The 19,459-nt window shown below is 44.2% G+C and overlaps 1 protein-coding gene across 1 annotated transcript; it reads right to left on the bottom strand.

The window, feature by feature from the left end:
• Positions 1 to 2,469: 2,469 nt before the first annotated feature.
• Positions 2,470 to 19,083, bottom strand: fignl2 (fidgetin like 2). Its single transcript, XM_063901203.1, has 3 exons — positions 19,000 to 19,083; positions 17,311 to 17,451; positions 2,470 to 6,897 (listed from the first exon to the last, which is right to left on the bottom strand). Exons 2-3 carry the CDS (start codon positions 17,333 to 17,335, stop codon positions 4,862 to 4,864), a joined length of 2,061 nt encoding a protein of 686 aa, XP_063757273.1. The 5' UTR covers positions 17,336 to 17,451; positions 19,000 to 19,083; the 3' UTR covers positions 2,470 to 4,861.
• Between the last annotated feature and the right edge of the window lie 376 nt (positions 19,084 to 19,459).

Raw genomic sequence — 19,459 nt, 5'->3', positions numbered from 1 at the left:
GTTTCGCCTGGCCTAGAGCTAGATACTGATGATTGATTAACCATGTCCAAACATTAACATTTTTCAAGGCCCAGTTACCATAAAGATTAGACTCTTTAGTATTCAGGCAAATATTAGTGACGTCAGCAAGTCCATCAAGGAAGAAGCCAATGTTTAATGTTAACTGACATTGACGCCTTTCTCTAAAAGCAGTTTGCAGAGGTAATGTCTTCTCAGTCACAGCATACAGTACATCCTCTGTCAAGGACAGGAGTATGAGAATATTATGTTTAACCTTCAATTAAAGATATTTATTATGTGTTTTCAAATATTTTAAGCTGTGTGCTTGCTTATTGTTGGAACAGCTCCGTGTTCGCGGCATTACCACGCTCTGTGCAGGTCCGTCGTCTTTTTGGGGTCCTCTTAGGTAAACGGCCCTTACTGCAGCTTTGCAACATCTGGAACCAATACAGCTGTGCTGGCTATCTGTGGGACCAGGGAGATCGGAGGTTGCAGGCTGGGTTGGGGGGGGCGAGGGGTTGGGCTAGTTGCTGCTTTGGCCCTGGGGGTCCATGTGTCCCTGACTTCAAAATAGACTTGATTGCTAACAGCTGGCAGTCTTAACTCACCCGGTGTCAGAGCTCTCCTCTGATGTCAACCTTGTCAGTATCAAGATGCGGACAATGGAAGAGCAGAAGCACACTAAAGGTAGAGAGGAGGACTGAGTCCGTGTGAAATGAGATTCAGAGAATGACCTTTTTCTATGAAGGTTGTTACCATAAATTAATTTCTTCGTTTTTGTCAAGGCACCTCTGGATGAAGCTGAAAATGTACATTAAACCTTAAAAAAAGAGGTAATATTCAAGTCGAGTTCATGCAGGAAACGTATTCTTCAATAACAATCGACCCAAAATAAATATAAACAGTAAACATCACAATAGTCCCAAATGCATCCATGAGTGCAATGTACTGACCAAGATCTTTAGTTTCCTTACAGTTACACACATTTGAGGCCAACAGATTATTTAAAATGTGCTATAAGGCCTTAACTATCCTATTACCCCAAGTTTATAGAGGTGATTATTCCTATATGATTAACATGTACATCTTTTAATTATTGTGAAATGTATCGTTTTTTATTAGAGTTGTATCACAGAGAGATGTGTAGCAAAGCTGTGTCCTGCTATTCACTGCCACAGAATGAGTAAATAGGACAGCGGCTCATTAACATCTTTTATTATCCAATTACAAACTTGGCTCGCCTAATTACCTCCAATCAGCAGGGAGAAGGAAAATGATTGACTTCCTGGAGGACAGGAATCACTCAGGACAAAAAGGACAAAGTGGTTTTCAGCTTACTGGATGGAAAGTGACTCAGACTGTGGAAGGTTATAAAAGCCAGAAGCTACTGTCTTTGTTCAATTATCACTAAACATCTTACAGCATTACCATTACACTATAGAGGCAGAGCATTCTGAACCATCATTTTGTTGTTTAAAAGTACAAAAAAAACACAAAAAACATTTACTACTTCTTTAACTTGTCAAAGGTGTCATTCCTGTAGTTTGAAATTGGTGGGCAAATCCTATACCATACAATCATATACCAACACCACATTTCCAGATAGTCCATTCTACCTTTGCAAGGTTGTTGTGTGGATCACGTCATTGCGTTTGTGATAGAAAAAGATGGGAAATAATTTTGAAACAGCTGCACAAACGATTATCCTTCATCAGAGGATGAAGGGCAGCCGCAGCACAAGGTTGTTTTTATAACAGAGCTATGCATCATTATTAGACAATTAATTACTCTGTCATCAACACCGGCAGAATTGCTGTTCTACTGGGACTCAGTGGCAGATGTTCAAACTCAGCTATGGCACCATTGTTCATAACTGGGGATTTTTGTTTCCGAGCTTGTCTATACTTACACTTACTTGCACAGTGTTGCTCAGATTTACTTCTTCTCTCAGTTAGTTTTGAGTCTTTGAAAGATGTCAGAAAAGGCCAGGAATAGCACAGGGCGGGCCGCTGGGACGGCCAGTTGTTTACAGACAGTGACAGGGATGAAGGACCTCTGTGCTCTGGTACTGGGCCTGTAGCCTCGGGGGGGTGCTAGCACTGCTTCTGTTGATGTTGCTGTAGGCTGGCAAACTTATATGCACATAGAAACATTAAAAACGTAGACGTCTTTTATGTTTTAAAACAGCACACCTCTACATGAACCCACAATCCACCAATTTATTTTCTTGCACACTGACTTTACCCGCTACTGTGTAAAGTCAAACTCAAACCTTGTGATATAGAGTTGTGTGTTTCAAAGATTACCGATTCAGCAATCTGTTTAAGTACATTTGTTGACCTCAACATTGGGGTCAACATAGTACAGATAGTGATGTTAAGCATCATCATGTTATGTATGCACTCTGGTCAATGGGAATCCCTCAAAGGCTGAATCAGAGGGGGGAAAGACAAAGAAAAAACAGCAGTGCAATATTGACAAATTCTGTTTAATATTGTGTGATACTCTTCTCTTAAAATACAGTCTTTTCTGAGGTAGACCATTACAGTTCAAGAACATTATTATCATTTTTAAAACAGACATCAAAAAAGACATGAAATAAATACTTTCATGTACAATATGCCGCAAAAATGAGGTAGAAATGGTTACAGAAAATGTACAATAACCAAGAACAAAGTTACCGCCATAACAGATCAAAACATGTAAAAAATAAACGCCTGTTTTGTTGGACAAACTGTTGTGGGTAGCGGGAACAACAAATCAAAATGTTGTAGCTACATTTAAGTCATCCTTATTATTTAGTTTCTTTGATTACATGTAAAAAAATTGCAGGGGTTTTCTGGAAGTTGTAGATGTGTTTTTGGTTTCTGAGACAGTGATCAGTATGCACAGCGGGGGTCACTCTGATTGATCTGGCTGTAAGGCATGACTGAAGCCACCAGCTGGAGAGGGACGACTGCACTGTGATATAGGGTTGCTGGACATCAATCAGACCACTTCGACTCAAGAGGAATCGGTATTAGGGAAAAGGGAGGGAGAAGGGGGGGGTGGGGAAAGGATACATCGCCACATGGCCACTGGGGCTCGTGGCCAGGGGGCAATCCAATCTAATGAGATTGCACTGGGGAGAGAAAAAGAAAAATAATGATGAGGGAGGGAGAGAGGGTGTAAGGAAAGGGCAGTGGGAAATATTACATCATTCTGTGTATACCTCCTCAGGACCATGGCAACAGTCTAACACGTATGACCTCTGTACCAGCAGTCCACTGACGGGCTTTTTCCAGCTTGTTAAAAAAGGACTGGTGGAAAAGGAGATTTCTCTGGTTTGTCTACTTGTTTGGTTTGTTCACAAAATCTACACATAAACAGTGTATTCTCAAACTTTGGGATTTGCTGAAAGCTCAATGTTTTCTCTTTTGTTTGCATGTGGTTCTTTTCTTTTTGGAAGGTATTTTGTGCTCAGATGTTCACTTTTAGTGCACATTTATGATTGTGTGCATTGTATTTACATTTTAAAAAGCTGTAAAAGTATAAACTGCACACATGCATATACAGAATATGTAATCACTTAATAACACAGGGATTTGCAAACAGTTTGTCCAACAACAAAAAAGAAAGATTTTCTGTATTCTACATAGCATTTCTTATAGACAATCATCACTCCACCATAAACTACAATAAAAATAAAGGGAAGAAGAACAGAAAAGAAAACATATTTATATATTCATATATAATAATACATGGATTTATGGCATCAAATATCCTTTGAAATACCTGAATTACATTCAATGTTACTCTTTGTAGCATATTCAAGTTTCTCTCCCGAGGTAAAAGCCCAGCTGTAGTGGGGATTACAAGACTGTCAGGCTTCTCCTCGCTCCTCCACTCTCTACTAAGACCCTAAGATTACATACATTCTTTATTTCATATTTCTGAGGTAAAGAAATTCTTCCTGAGCATTTCAAACAAGACTACATACTAAGAAAACAAAAGGGGTAAGTGAAAGGGAAAACAGACAGGTACATGTTTTGTTAAGTGACATTCTCAGGAAAACTGCAGACAATGAGGAATGTGAGATCAATAAAAATGTATGAATTGTACTCTGATAAGTGTAAGAATAGTACGATTTGTGAGTTAAATAAGATGCGTGTGAAGTATTTTTATAACCAAACAAGACGAGTGACAACTTGACTCCCGGGAACGACAGCGGCATGTTTGGAATAATCTATTGTGATTTTAAAGATCAGTCCATTTTGAGACATATTGCAGAACTGCTGATTATGCATTTGGTTTGACGTATTTTTGGTCAGAAACTGTGGTTTGCTGAATTGTTGCTGATCCTAAGCCCTTTGTTCTGAATAGTTAGAGACAATCCAATGACTAAATCAGCATTAGGATAACAAGGAAGTGGACTGGCAATAAATAGGATCCTGAGAGTAGCAGTCAAAGGGGAATTTCCAAACCCTGATTATCCATAATCTTGGACCATGTCACCTAGCAAGAAATAATTGATTTTGTCCCGGACCAAGGCTAATCAGGATCTCTGAGAGTATCCAAATAGTTAATAATCTGAATTTACCATTGGCCAAAAGACTAATACACTACTCAACTCAAGAAGGCCTATTCATCTTTCCTTTCTTTGGGAAAACTAAAATATTGCGGATATTCATATGGAAATGAAAACAGCACACCCTGGCATGCTTCTGCCATCAAAACAACTTTGTCGGCTCTCCCGTAGCATTGCTCTTTTGGCTGCATAATCTGTATAAACAAAACAACAGCAAAACATTCCCATGGCTTTCCATGTCAAAGCCAAGACAGGGTCGTAATGCAGTCCGAGTGCAGAGACTAGCTGCTTTTCTCAGTGGTTATACATCTTGCTCCACTCTGTACAAGTGTCCAGTTCTTTCGAGGCGGTGTGTGGGCGCACCTTGCAGAAGGCATTTTCAAAGTCTGTGAAGGCTGGGGGTTTTGAGGATGTGGGGTGGCCGTGCATGGCCCTGGTGGGGGAGGATGCCGAGGTGAGTGCCTGCTGAGTGAGTTGCAGCAGCTCCCACACTGAGAAGCCCTCTGTGCGCTGCAGCACGGCACTCAGCTCCCGCTCACTCAGACTGCAGCCCTGAGGCCCGAGGGCCTGAAGCAGCACCTGCCTGCGCATACCCACATCTGGCAGGCCGACGTGATATCGCTTGGCAAAGCTCCGATGGACTGCATCCTGCAGCAGGTCTGGCCTTCCAGTGGCACAGACAAGAATCACCAGACCTGCTGTCCCCTGCTGGGCTTTCTCCAGGGTGCTCAGCAGAGTCTGCCTCAGCCCCTCCTCCTCCATGGCCTCCACCTGGCTGAGCAGCACCACTGAGGGCTGCCGTGCTGCCGCCAACTGCAGAAGAGAGCCCAGAATGTGCTCTGCCTCAGCCTTCCCTTTAGACGCCAGCATGGCTCCACTCAACCGGTAGAACGATGCCCCTAACTGGGAAGCCAGAGAACGAGTCAGCGTCGTCTTACCCCCTCCCCGGGGGCCGAACAGCAGGACGGTTCTTGGTGGCTGCATCATTGGACTTGGCCTCAACACGGGCCACAGCAGGTCCTCCTCAAGAGCAGCTTTGACATGGGTGAGCCCGGCCAGCTCGCCCCAGCCCAGTGCCGGGCTGCAGTCCAGTAACTCCCCATTGACAAGGTCCAACATGCGGGGGTCTGGACTCCTTATAGTCTCGGCAGTAGGAGCACACATTGGAGGGCGTTTGTGGGCCTGGGAGCGGTGCTGCTGCTGTTGGATGAAGCCTTGCTCTGACACACCGTTCTCCCCCGTCATGCCTGCTGGTGGGCTGTACTCCCCTGCTGCCCCATATTGAGGAGACACCAGGGGCTGTGAGGAGGGCTTACTGGGCTTAAAGGTTTGAGGGTCTGTGCTGCCTGAACTGCTGAAGCCGTTTCCACGACACTCTGTTTTATCATTCACACTGTATGGTGAGTTTCCCCCGGCCTTCAACGAGTCATAGCCATACTTCCTGTAACGAGACCCGTCCCCACTCTCATCCTCTTCTACACTCATCTCAAAAGCTTTTCTTTTTAATGTCCCTCCAGACTCAGATGTCCCATGGTTAGTGCTGTGGTAACTATAGCTGCCTCCTACCACTGTGGGCCTTGAAGGAACGGGAGTCGGGGCTGTTAGGCCTGAGGGAAGGTAAGTTGCAGAGGGGTGGCTGTAGCTTTGGGCAAGGCTGGTCTGGGGAGGGTACGTGCTTGGGGGGTAGTTATAGACAGGTGTGGAAGGGCTGTAGCTGGGGACTAGGGTGGTGGTGGTTTGTAGAGTGTGGAGGGAGGCAGGGGGAAGTGCTGCACCGGGTTGGGGACAGTAGCCTGAGGAAAGATACGTGCCATTGTAGCCTGAGGGATACTCGCCGGAGCCACTGCAGGAGCTGCTGCCGCTGTAGCCCGAGTCTGAGAGGTTACTGTTCACAGAGACTATACTAACCCCTGGAGGGCCTGTGGATGGGGCCTTTGAACCTGAGAGGCTGTCATGGCCTCCTGGGGGCACCAGGGAATAGGAGGCATCAGTGCTGTGTGTCAGTGGCCAGGGCTCCAGCTCAGTCTTTGGGACGTTTAGGCCCCCGAAGGCCACTGGCTCTGGGTATGAGCCAACATTAGGTGGCCGGTCATATGGTGAGTCCAGCACGCCAGAATACTTTTCAGCATAGCGCTTCAACAGGTTGGAGGCCGTGAGAGCAGATATGTCGTCATTGGCCCAGGCATGGTTATAGCCACCGCGGCTGCGACCGGCATATAACTCCGACTTGTGGGCCGGAGAGGAGGTGGTGGAGGATACGTCCAGGTGCTGCTCAGGCCACTGGCTGAGGGACTGGGCATGCTCTGGATTCCAGTGCATCTTTAATAGGCCTGGAAAAAGAAACACAGGGACATCAGGTTAGAAATGTTCATTTTATTACAATATCAGTAATCAATAGTATCATGGGGACGTGTAGAAGTAATAATAAAAAACAAACAGGAGTAGAAATTTGAGCTGTGTAGCTTTGTGGTCATGATATGAATCAATTTGGGTCCATGTGGCATCATTGACAATTGATTGCATCCCGTTAGTGTAAAACAGAAAACTGTTTCCAGGAATGTGCTCTTATTGATTAGGTTAAATAACTCTCAAAGTCAAACTTCAAATGCGAACAGCATCCGAGATTCCAGTGTTGGCAAATAGTGGCTGCCACAACCGTTATAGGTGAACATTATAATGCTGATAAACTATAGTTTACAATACACGTATAGTAGAGTACATAATCCAGCGTCCTTTAATTATTTCCTTTTCTTTCTGTTCTTTCTTTTTCCTTACTCCCCCACCATACCACACACAAATGTCAATAATAAATTACCCCAAAATAAAAAAAACAGTCAACATCCAGCTGTCAACTACACGCATCCATGACTGTTTCCCCCTTTCTTTCCAAGAAACCAGTAACAACAAATGGCCTTTCTGTTTGGAAAGGAATCTTTTTCAGTGTTTCCATCATGCATGTTAGCAGGAGGGGCTCACATTTCCCAGAGAGGGAGAGGAAGGTGACGGGGAGGTGAAGTAGGAAAGCGAAACCTGCAGAAAGAAAGAGCGTGAAAGCGGATCGGTGGGACGGATGTGTTGTTTTGTAGTTTCCCAGCTTATGTTGGAGTAGCGATAAGATCCCACTACTATTCCTTGTACTGCTAACATCTGCAGTCTCCCAGAGGAGCTATTGTTATCTCCCTGTGCATGTTGCTCTGAATGCCTGCACCCCCACCTACCACCCACCAATCCACCCACCCACCGTACACCAGAGCTCCAAATGCCCAATGGCCGGCTGGACAGAGGGAGGGAGGGAAAGAGGGTGTGTGTGTGTGTGTGTGTGTGTGTGTGTGTGTGTGTGTGTGTGTGTGTGTGTGTGTGTGTGTGTGTGTGTGTGTGTGTGTGGACAGTTGTGTGGAGAGAGTGAGAAAGAACGAAAGAAAGAAAGAGGGGGGTTGGGTTGGGGATTGCAGCATAGTGTGCTATTCATCAGCACAGTCTCCCATGGAACATTGGGAAAGTGGAATGTCTGTTCCTCTGGCTGACTTCAGCACCGGCCGTGCTCTGATTGATCATAGCTGCTCTGCACCCAGCACAGAGGGCCGTCCAAAGAGAGGTTTTGTTCCATGAATTGTTTCCCTTCATGTCCCTTCATGCAAAGATCTTGTTTTTCAGTAAAACATAAGACTTGAAGTTGAGCATTTACAATGTTCGGAAGTCTAAAAACTGCTTTGGTCAAAAGTATAATATATCCTTTTTCTTTAATCGTTATTGCAATGTCAACTTGTGCGATAAACACATGGTGAAAGCATTTTTTCCCGTTTATTGAAGGTATATATCAGTTAAAAACAGCACTTATTTTATTGCTGTTATTATTATTATGGGTTCAGTTTAATGTTTTTCTGAAATAATTTACTTTTATAAATCTATTCTAAAATGTTATTTAATTATTGTTGTATTGTTGTAAAACTGAGAAAACTTAACATCTGTCTGTTTATCCCAAGAAATGTGGTGGATTGCAAAGTTATGCATATCACATTTTCCCAATTTTTTTCTCACTGCATGCTTTTCTGTTTACTTTCTGAACATCTAAAGAGTCATCTATATGTTTGTGTGTGTTTTTAACAATAGGATAGTTATAGAACTGTGTATTTCATGAAGACTAGCGCTACCTCTTGCTCAGGCATTAGTTTGACATTCCACACATAGCTTTGCATTATTGAACTGTCACGATTTACCCTGAGGTGAGGACGAGCCAGAAACGAGGAGGTAAAAAGGAATCTGGCAGAAGCCGTCATTACTGGCCTCTCTGCCTTTCCTTCAGTGGATGCTGATGATTCATTATTCATGGCTGTCTGCATGTGTGGAGCCAGGGCTTCTTATTGCCATTTAAATCAAATCTTAATATCCACAGCCTGCGATTGTGCTGCTCACTCTCTCTCCATCTCACTCCTTAAATTCGCCCTCTTTCTTTAACCGCTTTCCAAACCTCCCCATGTGTGTTTTCAGATTACGTCCAATGTTATTTATTCAGTCAGATGAGACCAGCAGACCAGATGGCCGTTGGATTATCATGCCCTTCATATTCAAATCCACGGCCTTAAGTTCCCAATGGCCAAACCAGTTCAAGTACTTTCCTAAGCTTCAGTCAACCCACACACCCACCGTAGCGTGATGCACAGGGACATTCTCACACTTTTTACGAACATGCTGAAGACATTGTATTGTCCACACCCAGCTGACCACATATTTCTGTGGTCTTGCTCGCAGACCTGTCTTTGTCCGGCTGCAGAAACCATATATGTCCTGCAGGCCCTTCCCATCTGCAGCCCGACCAGTGAGCAGCCCCAATAATGGGGCCTGTGTGTGACAGAGATGGATGAGAGCCCAGGGGAGCTCATAAAACCTGCAGCAGGGAGGGAGGGATGGAGGAGGGAGGGGAAAGAGTGGACAGCAGGCGCTTCGTCCTCTCTAAGCGGACTGGAGTGGACATTAGAGGACTCAGTGAGGCGGGCTAACTGCTGTCCACTCCATCATCGGAGTAGCACCAACACAGAATTGACTTCTCTCATACTGCCCCCTTGACCAACGTAAGGACCAGCTGCCCATACCTGGAGATCCAATTCACTGTTAAATCTGAGAGTAATTACTTTCTAAAGAAAAATCGCATAACACTCGATAATTCTTTCTGTATGTGCACAGAGAGTTGGATGAGTGATAGGTCGCCATACACTTCCCTGATGAACACAGCAGGGTTGTGAAGCAGTTTAGCCCTCTCCATGTAATTAGATCTTGGCCTCGGCAGGATTGTGGTTTTTAGAGCAGTAACACTCCACAATGAACTGAGCAAGCTCTAATCTAAACTTCTGGTTAAATCAGAGCAAGCATGTAGATTAATTCACTGGAGGGGCAAGAAGACAGCTAAGATTAGAGTTGGAAATCAGGACAATGTGGATGCACTGTGGGTGGCAGAATAGCGATCAGATTAACGACAATATATTGTTCAGTACGATGCTAGATTTGAATTATCCTTTACAATAACGGTTAAAATACTTGGTTAATGTGTACTTACTTTTCAGCTCCAATGTTGTGATGTTTCTCTCAACTGCCCCACTCTCTTCAACTCTATCTTACTCATATTAGTAGAGGATTGCAGCATGTTTCAAATGGGATCCCTGTCCTGATTCAATCATTTCAGGCTTTTCTTGCTGTTGTTAATTTAGGTAAAGCTGCTTTGTAATCTCTTCAAAAAGGGGTTAGAACTTAACATTTTTATCATTTGTGCTGTTTATATTTATGGAGAACAGAAATGGGTTTAAGTTAAGGATACATAAATATGTGGGGAGTCTGCTTTGCTGTTGACCTATGGCCTTACTTGGCTGCAAGGACGTTGATAAGAACCTTGTGTGTATGCACATGAAACTTCCCACTATGTGGGTGTGTGTTCGTGGCCCCAGGAGAGACAGATGTTCTTCTGCTGACGGCCTTACTGTCTGTGCGGCCATTGTGGTGAACGTCCGTCCAGCAGACGTGCGTTGCTCGGACAATCCAGTTGGCCCTGAGACAAAGCCTGAAGGATCCTATTGTCAGGGGCCTGTCTAATTATGGAAATCTTATTAATCTATTCAGCAGCAGTCCACTGACAGCTTTTGTGTTAGCCTGGGATTTATTGAGGGACCTGTGTGCGCTGCATCCTATTGTATGCGTGCGTGATGAAGACAGTGGCACGGCTCTCTTCAGCAGAAATCAGCTTTACTTTGAAGAGGCACTAAAATTAGAATGAGACCACTTATGGCTCAGGGGGAGTGTGCTAGGTTCATCTGTGATTTCTGTCCTCAAATGCTTCAATCTGCCATCTACAAAGTCGATGAATGGAGTAGTTGTTGTTGGCCTATAAAGGCTTGTAGTACTCCGGACTGTTCTGTGGGTTTCTATAAAAGAAGTATTACTGGTTGAGGTGAAATGCTATCTTGGCAGGAAGCCTGGAGATGTAGGGCTCCAGTACCGCTTCACAGCTCCCCTGAGGTTGCCTTCTCTTTCTCCCTTCCCGGCAATTTTGTTTTTTCTGCCCTGAGGAACAAAAAGGACACGGATGCAACAACCCTTCTGGGACAGTGTGCTATTAAACTGTGCCGATTGTGAAGAGGCCGCTTGTAAACAACAGCGCCGTGGATCAATCCAATCAGGGCTCTATTCAAGGGCTGAGCCACCCCCCCCAACCAGAAAAAACCGACCAACATCTCCACTTCATCGTACACCTCCATTTAATTTCCTATTAAACCTTAAAACCTAATACCTAATAAAAGTTATGCCGACATTCAGAAATTTATTTTTTGCTGACCATTTTTCTAATAAAAAAAATACACATGTCAAGAGAGAAGAGAAAGTCAAAAACTTCCTGCAGAGTTTAAGTGTTGTCGTAATAAGCTCTATGAAGATATTTTTCAGCTTTCTGATCTTAATTAATCGTATTGTCTATCTGTTGGTTCCGCAAGGAGGTTAAATCTGTTACATTTCTAGGATGTAAAGTCACTTCATGCAGAAAAACAAAATACCTTCAATATTTCTAAACTGAAAATTGAGGAGAGAATGCTGTTGTGGCTGTTTTGAGATCACCTCAGAGAAACAGGCACTTCAGAAATGTTTCAAATGAATGCAGTTAGAAAACAAAGCACAGAGCCTCCCCTAAAGGCTAATGACAGGCAGATAGTGGAGAGAAGGGCAGAGTTACGCAGACACTATCTTTGTGCTGATTAATCACAAACTTGACGCTCCGATGACTGCATCAGTGGTTATGTATTCAGCAAGCACAGGCTGATCAATGACTTATTGGATGAAACTCCTGCTCGCTGGACATAAATATGTAAAGGAAATTAAGCCGTTCTTCAGGAATCTTTAAACTCTTTTGTGCTTTTAAAACACACATATCCAAAAAAACAGCTTTAAACAATCAAGAGCTGAGTTTTGTTTGTGCAGAAAGAAACACTTAGATCTGTTATTCATCAGTGTTTGTTATTTTGATTTGTCGCTCACTCTTGAAGCCCCCTAAGTCCTCTGTTCTCAGGTTCACTGTGATTTATGACAGTAATATCAAACAGGACATTCTCTCTAGGCTGCATACTACCTGGTCTGTCGTAAAAACTCCAATCTGAGAGGCCGGCCACATTTCACAGCGTGGCAGGGGGAGACAGTGGAAAATTGTCTCACTTTGGTATATAACACATTTTATCAGCTCTTATAGTTTGTACCTACATGCTATTGATGAATTCCTGGCATATATTGTGGATTATGTGAGTTGTACGTCATGTCAAGTTACCTTTTACAATATTACTCTACAGATGCTTGTTGTGTGGGCTATTGTCAAAAAGCTGTAAAAAGTTGGAGGTCAGTCCGAGAGGCCCCTCTCACAACGCCTTAAGACAGAGATAATGCGCAGACCGGACAACAGGGATCATAATTCATCGGACATATATAATTGGGCATTGCTAAAGGGAAATGATTATTATTAGTAATCTATGTGTCACAGGGCTGCCATCAATCAGAAAATCTCCCTTTGGCTCCCTCTTTCAAGGCCCTAAAAAGATGTAATAACAGGAGAGTGCGGGAGCTCTGCTGGGGAGCTTCACACCTGCTGCCCAGCACACGAGCAGACGCAGCTCTTTTCAAAACACGCCTCGCCAGTTCAATCCCAGGAGGAAGGAGCCCCTCTCCTGCAGTGGCATTGAGGGATGTCCTCTGTGTATATCTCTATACCTCCCTCTCTCTGTGGATAGAGCGATCTGTTCTCCATGTATCAGAGTGACACTTCGACTTTATTTTTTGTTTCTTCCTCCTTTGGGAATGTTTCATACCAGCTGTCAGAACAGTTTTTGTCAGCGTGCAGATAAAGTGGTTTTATAAAGAGAAGGACAGTAAGGCCATGTTGTACTCAGTATTTTGAAGAGATTAATAAAATAATACTGCTCTTCATTGAAAATATATAGTTGTGATAAAACACAATTATAGATGTGATTTATCTGAATAAAGCTTCAATGTGGCAAATCTCCAAAAAGTCAACAGTGGACAAAAAATAAAAAGTAGTTGTATTTGCAGAGTGGATGGAAAGGAGCGGTAGCCAAACTGCTTGATAGGTATTTGTTAAATATTGATTAATTGACAGACGTGTTAAGAATTGCTAATGATAGTGCAGCAAAAAGCGAACCCCCATCCGACCGCGTGCTCATTTTACAGCCCTTTCCTTAGCACTCTCCAAAAGTAAAAAGCTTCCAGAATAATTGTTGGATGCGTCACTTCATGCTCGTAATTTTAGAAACAACTCCCCCACCCCCCGTGACTGCGCACGGCATGTCCACAAATGGCAAGACCCTATCCTCCCCCCTCCCCTTCAAGAAAAACAGGGTCCCTATTTTCTGTGACTGGAGGCTGGCTTTAGGTCATTGTGTCCACTAATATATCAAAGAACAGCTGTCCTAAGGCTCTGTGATGACCAATCACCCCTTCCATCTGTCTCACTCACCCAATCTCTGCTCTATCTCCCCCTCCTCAGCTCTATCTTTGCCTTGCAATCTCTTTCTTTCCCTGATTCTCTGCTTCTCCACCTCCCTTATTCCCCCCTTTGCAAGTGAGCATGTTTCATTCCCTCCTTTCTGTCCAAATCCCCTGGCCCCTCTGTGCTCCCAGCTTAAACTCTCAGCACATGGAGCACAAGCTCTGGGATTTGTTGTATTCTGTTAGTACACTCACAAATTCAGGCGAACGTCCAAAGGAAGAAAAATGTAAGGAGCGTCCACATCCTCCCACGCTTTGCACAAAGCACTATCATGCCTTGATCATATTCCACCCTCATATATACATACATGTATATAGCTTTTTGTTAGAGATGGAACTTGCATCTCTGTGTTATATTACTGTGTGTCAACGCCAAAAAAGATTTAAGACAAAACTGAATAAAGTGGAACAATTATTCTGGCCATGTGTGATAATTCTATTCTGTAAAGCAAAAGAGAAGATAAATTTAAATAAGGATTCAGCAGTTAGTACAAATATTATTATATTAATACGAATAATATCTTAAATAACCTAGCTGCTTAGTTTTGATTTTTCTCTGCTCTAGCACACGTGAACAAGCAGATGCTCAAACACTGAAGTTGGAAATTCTGGACAAATCACTACCCTGCAAATAAAAAAAGAGTCAAATATATCAACAACCACCCAGCAGATTTTATGATCATTGCTCTACAAGCACATCACGGCATAAGGAAGAGAGTATTTCTCTAGTGTGGTCATTTACTAATTAGCTGTGCTGGTGTGAAAGAAGTTGTGTGTGATTGTCGAGCTCTGAATTGTGCTGCCTCAGGAATTCAGTGAAGTGTGGCCATCCAAATGAGCCTCGACGCCTTGCACCTTAATTGGGCCCTTAACGAGAGCGGAGGCCTCCTTAATGAGCTGATGATCCCTCAGAGAGACAGAGCAGGCGGCCAGTGGACTCACAGGACCCTGGGTCCCTAACCTTCTTTTCTTGTGGACACAAAAGCATGCAAATACAAACACACACACACACACACACACACACACACACACACACACACACACACACACGCACACACACACACACACACACACACACACACTGGGGGCTAATTAAGGCCCATTCACACCCCACACTAATGATCCCAGCTCTTATTCACACACACTTTAGCAGGCTGTGTGTTTACCAAAGGGCGTCACAGGCCCCTCCACTGCCGCACTTGTACCACTCTGCCTACAATAGAGCTAGACGCCGGCGCGGCCCTCCAACCTGCTCCTGAGAGGCCAGGATGAGAGCTACTCTTTTTTTTCTATACAAACTATTCCATGTCTTAGGCGGGTCATTCACAAAGACACTTGCACAAAACGTAAAAACAGAGCCAGGGAGAGAAAGGAGAGGGGTCAGTCAGAGGAGAGCTATAAAAACTGCCAGATCTGGACTCCTGTGTGTAGTTGCTCAGTGTGTGTGTATGCGCGTGTGTGTGTGTGCCCGCTACTTTAAAAGAAAAGGTATCGCTACACCAGCAGGGGCCCCAGCAACAAGAGTTAGGGCACTCCTGGGTTGGCGGCCTGGGACTGATTTAAGAGTGTGTTTGAAGTGCAGATTACAGATTCTTTGCACCAAATCCCTCCAGGAGTATCCATGGCCCCTGGAATCTCTCTCAGGTTTCTCCTCAGGTCTTGCCGTGGCTTCTCGTCCCAGCTTGAAGTCCTAGGGACTGGCCGGAGACAAGGGCCGGGGGCCGGACACGCCGGGGAAAAATGAGACACACACACACACTGGCTAAATCTTTGGACTGGATTTGTAAGAGCAGGCTTGATAACAAAGACTTAAGTGTGTTTGTGGGTGTACCTGTCCTGAGAGTGAGCAGCTTTACACTGGGATCTCACTATGCCTACAGCAGGAGTCAGAGGTAGTATCGGGAAGCAGGAATGCTCCGCATTCCTACAAAGGGGATTCCAACATGAAGGTGAGAGTCTTCGCATGTCCTGCACATATGCAAAGTGCCTCATTGTCAGATTTTGGCTCAGCAGAATCATGACTACAGTCTGTAAGTAAAAGACAGTGAACTGCGGCGTCACCAGCAAGCACAGGGGTGTGTTTGTGTGTCACTGGTCTGAGAGTAAACAACGTGACTACCTAACACTGCTGTGTGCACTCATACGTTTTCTGCACACACACACACACACACACACACACACACACACACACACACACACACACACACACACACACACACACACCCTTGTAAGCTGTTCTAAAATGATCTCCGGATTGCAGAAGCTCAGAAGAACAGAGCTACTCTGTACATGAAGGACCATGAAGCTTCTGGACAGAGCAGATGAAAACCAGCATTGTGCATCCCGACCGTAAAAGTAACTCTCACAAAAAAGCAAGAATGTAGTGTACTGGAAGATTCTTCATGAAGGACCAGCAGTGTGCCGGCTCTGAAGGCATGCTAACTATTCTACCAGCAGTTTGTGAAATTCTTGGACGGGCGGTCTACTTTAGCAGCAGGGAGTGTTGTTCGCTCAGTGCGGACTAGCAGGGTGCAGGGAGCTGATGGAATAACAGCTGAAACAGGCCTGGATGGGAAGCGCTGTTGCATGTTTTTGCATATCAATGGTCCATCAGTTTGTTTTTTTATGCAAGTCATGCCTAATTGAGATGGAACCTTAACTTATTTCTAAAGGAAAAAAATGCAATGTTCTGGGAGAAGAGGCATTAAGTTAACATCAAGAGCCACTTGTGAGAGGGAATGTTTCATAACAACACATAAGGTCAACTACTTATTTGGCAGGCGACAATTTGGAATTCCACGTATGAGTGATTGAATTGGTTATTTGGAGGGTGAAAAAAAATGGAAACTAAGTGTCATGGTGACTGTTAAACATCTGGCTCTGATGCTTTAAATTAGGATGTTTTGTCGAGTTTGATTTCTCACACCCACGCACTTGCAATTCACAGACTTTGCAATCCATTTTTGGGATGTTTGAAAAAGAAAGTTTATACCATTATTGATGAAGTAATACTTTCTAAATTTACCTGGATATTTTCTACCCCTTTTTCTTGTAACTGTCAGGATGATAATGCTGATAATGCTCCTTTGAGGCGAGTTAAAGAGCTGGGGAAAAGGGGCTCTTGATGCCGAGGCCACAGAGGCAGCCCCATGCTGGCCAGGAAACAATGCTGTTTTGGAGAGCCAGATCACTGGATTCAAATGAAACCTGGTGGGTGGGTGCAAAGGCGGGGGAGGCCAAAAACTGGACACGTCAGTTATTAGGTCAGTATTGAAGGGAGAAAAGAGAGGGCAGGGGAAGACGGGGGAAGGCAGGGGGCAGCTTGTGCAGTCCTGAGCTGTATTGGTAAAATGACACTGGCAGAACCGAGGGGTTTCTGCTGCTTTAACCATCAGCCCTCCAACCTCCCTCTGTTTCTCTTCCTTCCCCCATTGGTGTCTTCCGCCCGGCGATGAAACATTCAGGCAGGGTCGATGCCCGGGGTTTTGCATTTCCACAGTGCACGCCAAGGAAAAAGTCAGGTTTCTGCTGTGAGGCTTGCACATTTTAAACAGGTGCCTGTGCTTTATCCCTTCTGTTTGCAAAACGACTGAACACAATGTCCTGTCCTGCTTACTTTTGCAGCGGGAGCTCATTGATTCAGGCAAAGTCCAACTTAGTCAACTGGGGCTGTGACATGCAGAGAAGTAGAGAGAAATAAAAGGTAGTGTACTCACTATAGGGGACAATAGGACTCAGCATTCTGTGGAGCTGGTCTCAGTTAGGAGGAATGCTGTTTTGTGAATGCCAGCTAAGGTTAGCGTCCGTCCGGCTGTAGTCCATCACTAGCATGAGCTCGCACTGACAACACAACAGCCCTGAGAAAGAGGGGGGAGAGAGTGAGGGAGTTACAGGCTGCTGCACAATGTCTGGACAAACACTCACATGTCAACCAAGCCTTTCACACAAGCTCGCACAGCAACATAAACCTAAACACACACACAAACACACAGAGCAGAATTCACCCAGAGAATGATAGAATTACTGACCAACCTGAGAACCCTATCAGTGTAACACAAACATGGTTCTCTCACACACACACCACACACACACACACACACACACACACACACACACACACACACACACACACACACACACACACACACACACACACACACACACACACACACACACACACACACACACACACACACACACACACACACACACACACACAGCCAAATTGACACACACAAGGGTATTCATTATAGGCAGGCATTAAGCTGATTGTGAAGCTGCCTTCAGCCTCTAAAGAGAGCTTTCTAAATCTGCCTCACAAAAAGACTCATGCAAACCATTGCTCTGTGCACTGGGGCAATAAAGACTGCATTATTAGGACACCAAACACTTTTCAAACTGCATAAGCAAAATGCCAAGGAAAAGTGTTGTACATTTTTTACATCAGTTTGAGTTGTACTTGGAATTCATGCTGATAACTTTAATCAACTAACTGCGTTTGTCTGATTTCAAAAATTCATCAAAATAAAATTCTATCTCTATTTGGGTTTCGTTTGAAATGTCATGTTTTAATCATGCACAGATTGCACATTTAATCCCCCGTTTCATCGTTTTATTCTGATATGACGCTCCTTTCTTAGAAAACCCATGAGATTAAAACTCTGAAAATGGTTTTTTTTTCACATCAACAATATTTTGGCTCTTTCTCAATTGTGTTGAAACCACAGGATATATTTGACCCACATTACTGCTATGTTGCTTAATAATCTAGTGTAAAAACAATAGGAGTTTGAATTTGTCTACCATCTGAAAGCTAAACATTTGTGTAAATATTTTTCTAAATATGCAATCAATGTATAACAAATATAAAGTAAATATGTATTTATGGAAATTGTATAATACAACATTAGTGACATTTGCTGCTTTTACACATTATTACATTTGTCACAGAGAATCTCTCTTAGTATGCATAAAAACAAACAAGTTAATAACTCATTTAAATTCACTCGTATACCATTTCACATGGAAGAGAAATGACACAATGCCCACACGGCTGTCCCTGGACACTAACAGGCTTCACGTTCAACGTTGCCACCGACCACAACCCCTCCTGCTATAACTGACAGCCAACTTTTAACACTTTGCCCAGAATAACTAACTGCACTACAGCAGCAAACCAAAGCTTCCACTTAAAACAAACAAAACTCTGTCTGTGTGGCTGAAAGGAGAAGGCATAGTTGGGAAGTTTAGTTTGCTTCATGGTCAGTGGCCAAAAGAGAGCTGCTACAACACACTGAGCTCTGGGGCTCCTCCAACTTTAGCCAGTGAGTGGAGCCGAGTGAAACAGCAGGAGAGCAGATGACAGCAGATCAACACAGAGACGCTGAGAAGACAGGCAGCCTTACCTATTCATGCCTGCATGTCCTCCATCAGATCTAAGAGCGCTACTATAATCCCTGGAGCAGACCGGACTTGTGTGTGCACTGCTATGCTTTTTTCACATATGAGACACAACTCTGCTTTCCCTCCCTCCCTCTCTCTCTCTCGCTCTCTCTCTCTCTCTCTCTCTCTCTCTAGCCAGTGACAACAGAGCGAGCACTCAGCTCCCCTCCCCCATGGATCTCCCATCCCCCTCTCCCTCCCCTCCTTCTCTTTCTTTATGCTAAAAGTATTTAAGTAGGGAGAGAGAGAGAATGAAGGGAGGGCAGAGAGGGAGGGGGACTGACCAATGGTGATCTGGAGGAGAGAGAGGGCGACCACACTGAAGCCTGGATACAGAGGACAGTGGACAGAGAGAGAGAGAGAGAGAGAGAGAGAGAGAGAGAGAGAGAGAGAGAGAGAGAGAGTTTTGGTTGGAGGGAAATG

The sequence above is a fragment of the Eleginops maclovinus genome, chromosome 1 (genome assembly GCF_036324505.1).
Source record: "Eleginops maclovinus isolate JMC-PN-2008 ecotype Puerto Natales chromosome 1, JC_Emac_rtc_rv5, whole genome shotgun sequence".
In the NCBI taxonomy this organism is placed as follows: Eukaryota; Metazoa; Chordata; class Actinopteri; order Perciformes; family Eleginopidae; genus Eleginops; species Eleginops maclovinus.
This window is presented reverse-complemented; position numbering and strand designations above follow the sequence as displayed.

Bases quoted from the DNA above. Each gene is read 5' to 3' on its own strand.
- fignl2 (XM_063901203.1), bottom strand. From the start codon at position 17,335: ATGCTGAGTCCTATTGTCCCCTATA. The intron at 6,898-17,310 runs GTGAGTACACTA...TTCTTTTTCCAG, and splicing joins GAGTCCTATTGTCCCCTATA to GCCTATTAAAGATGCACTGG.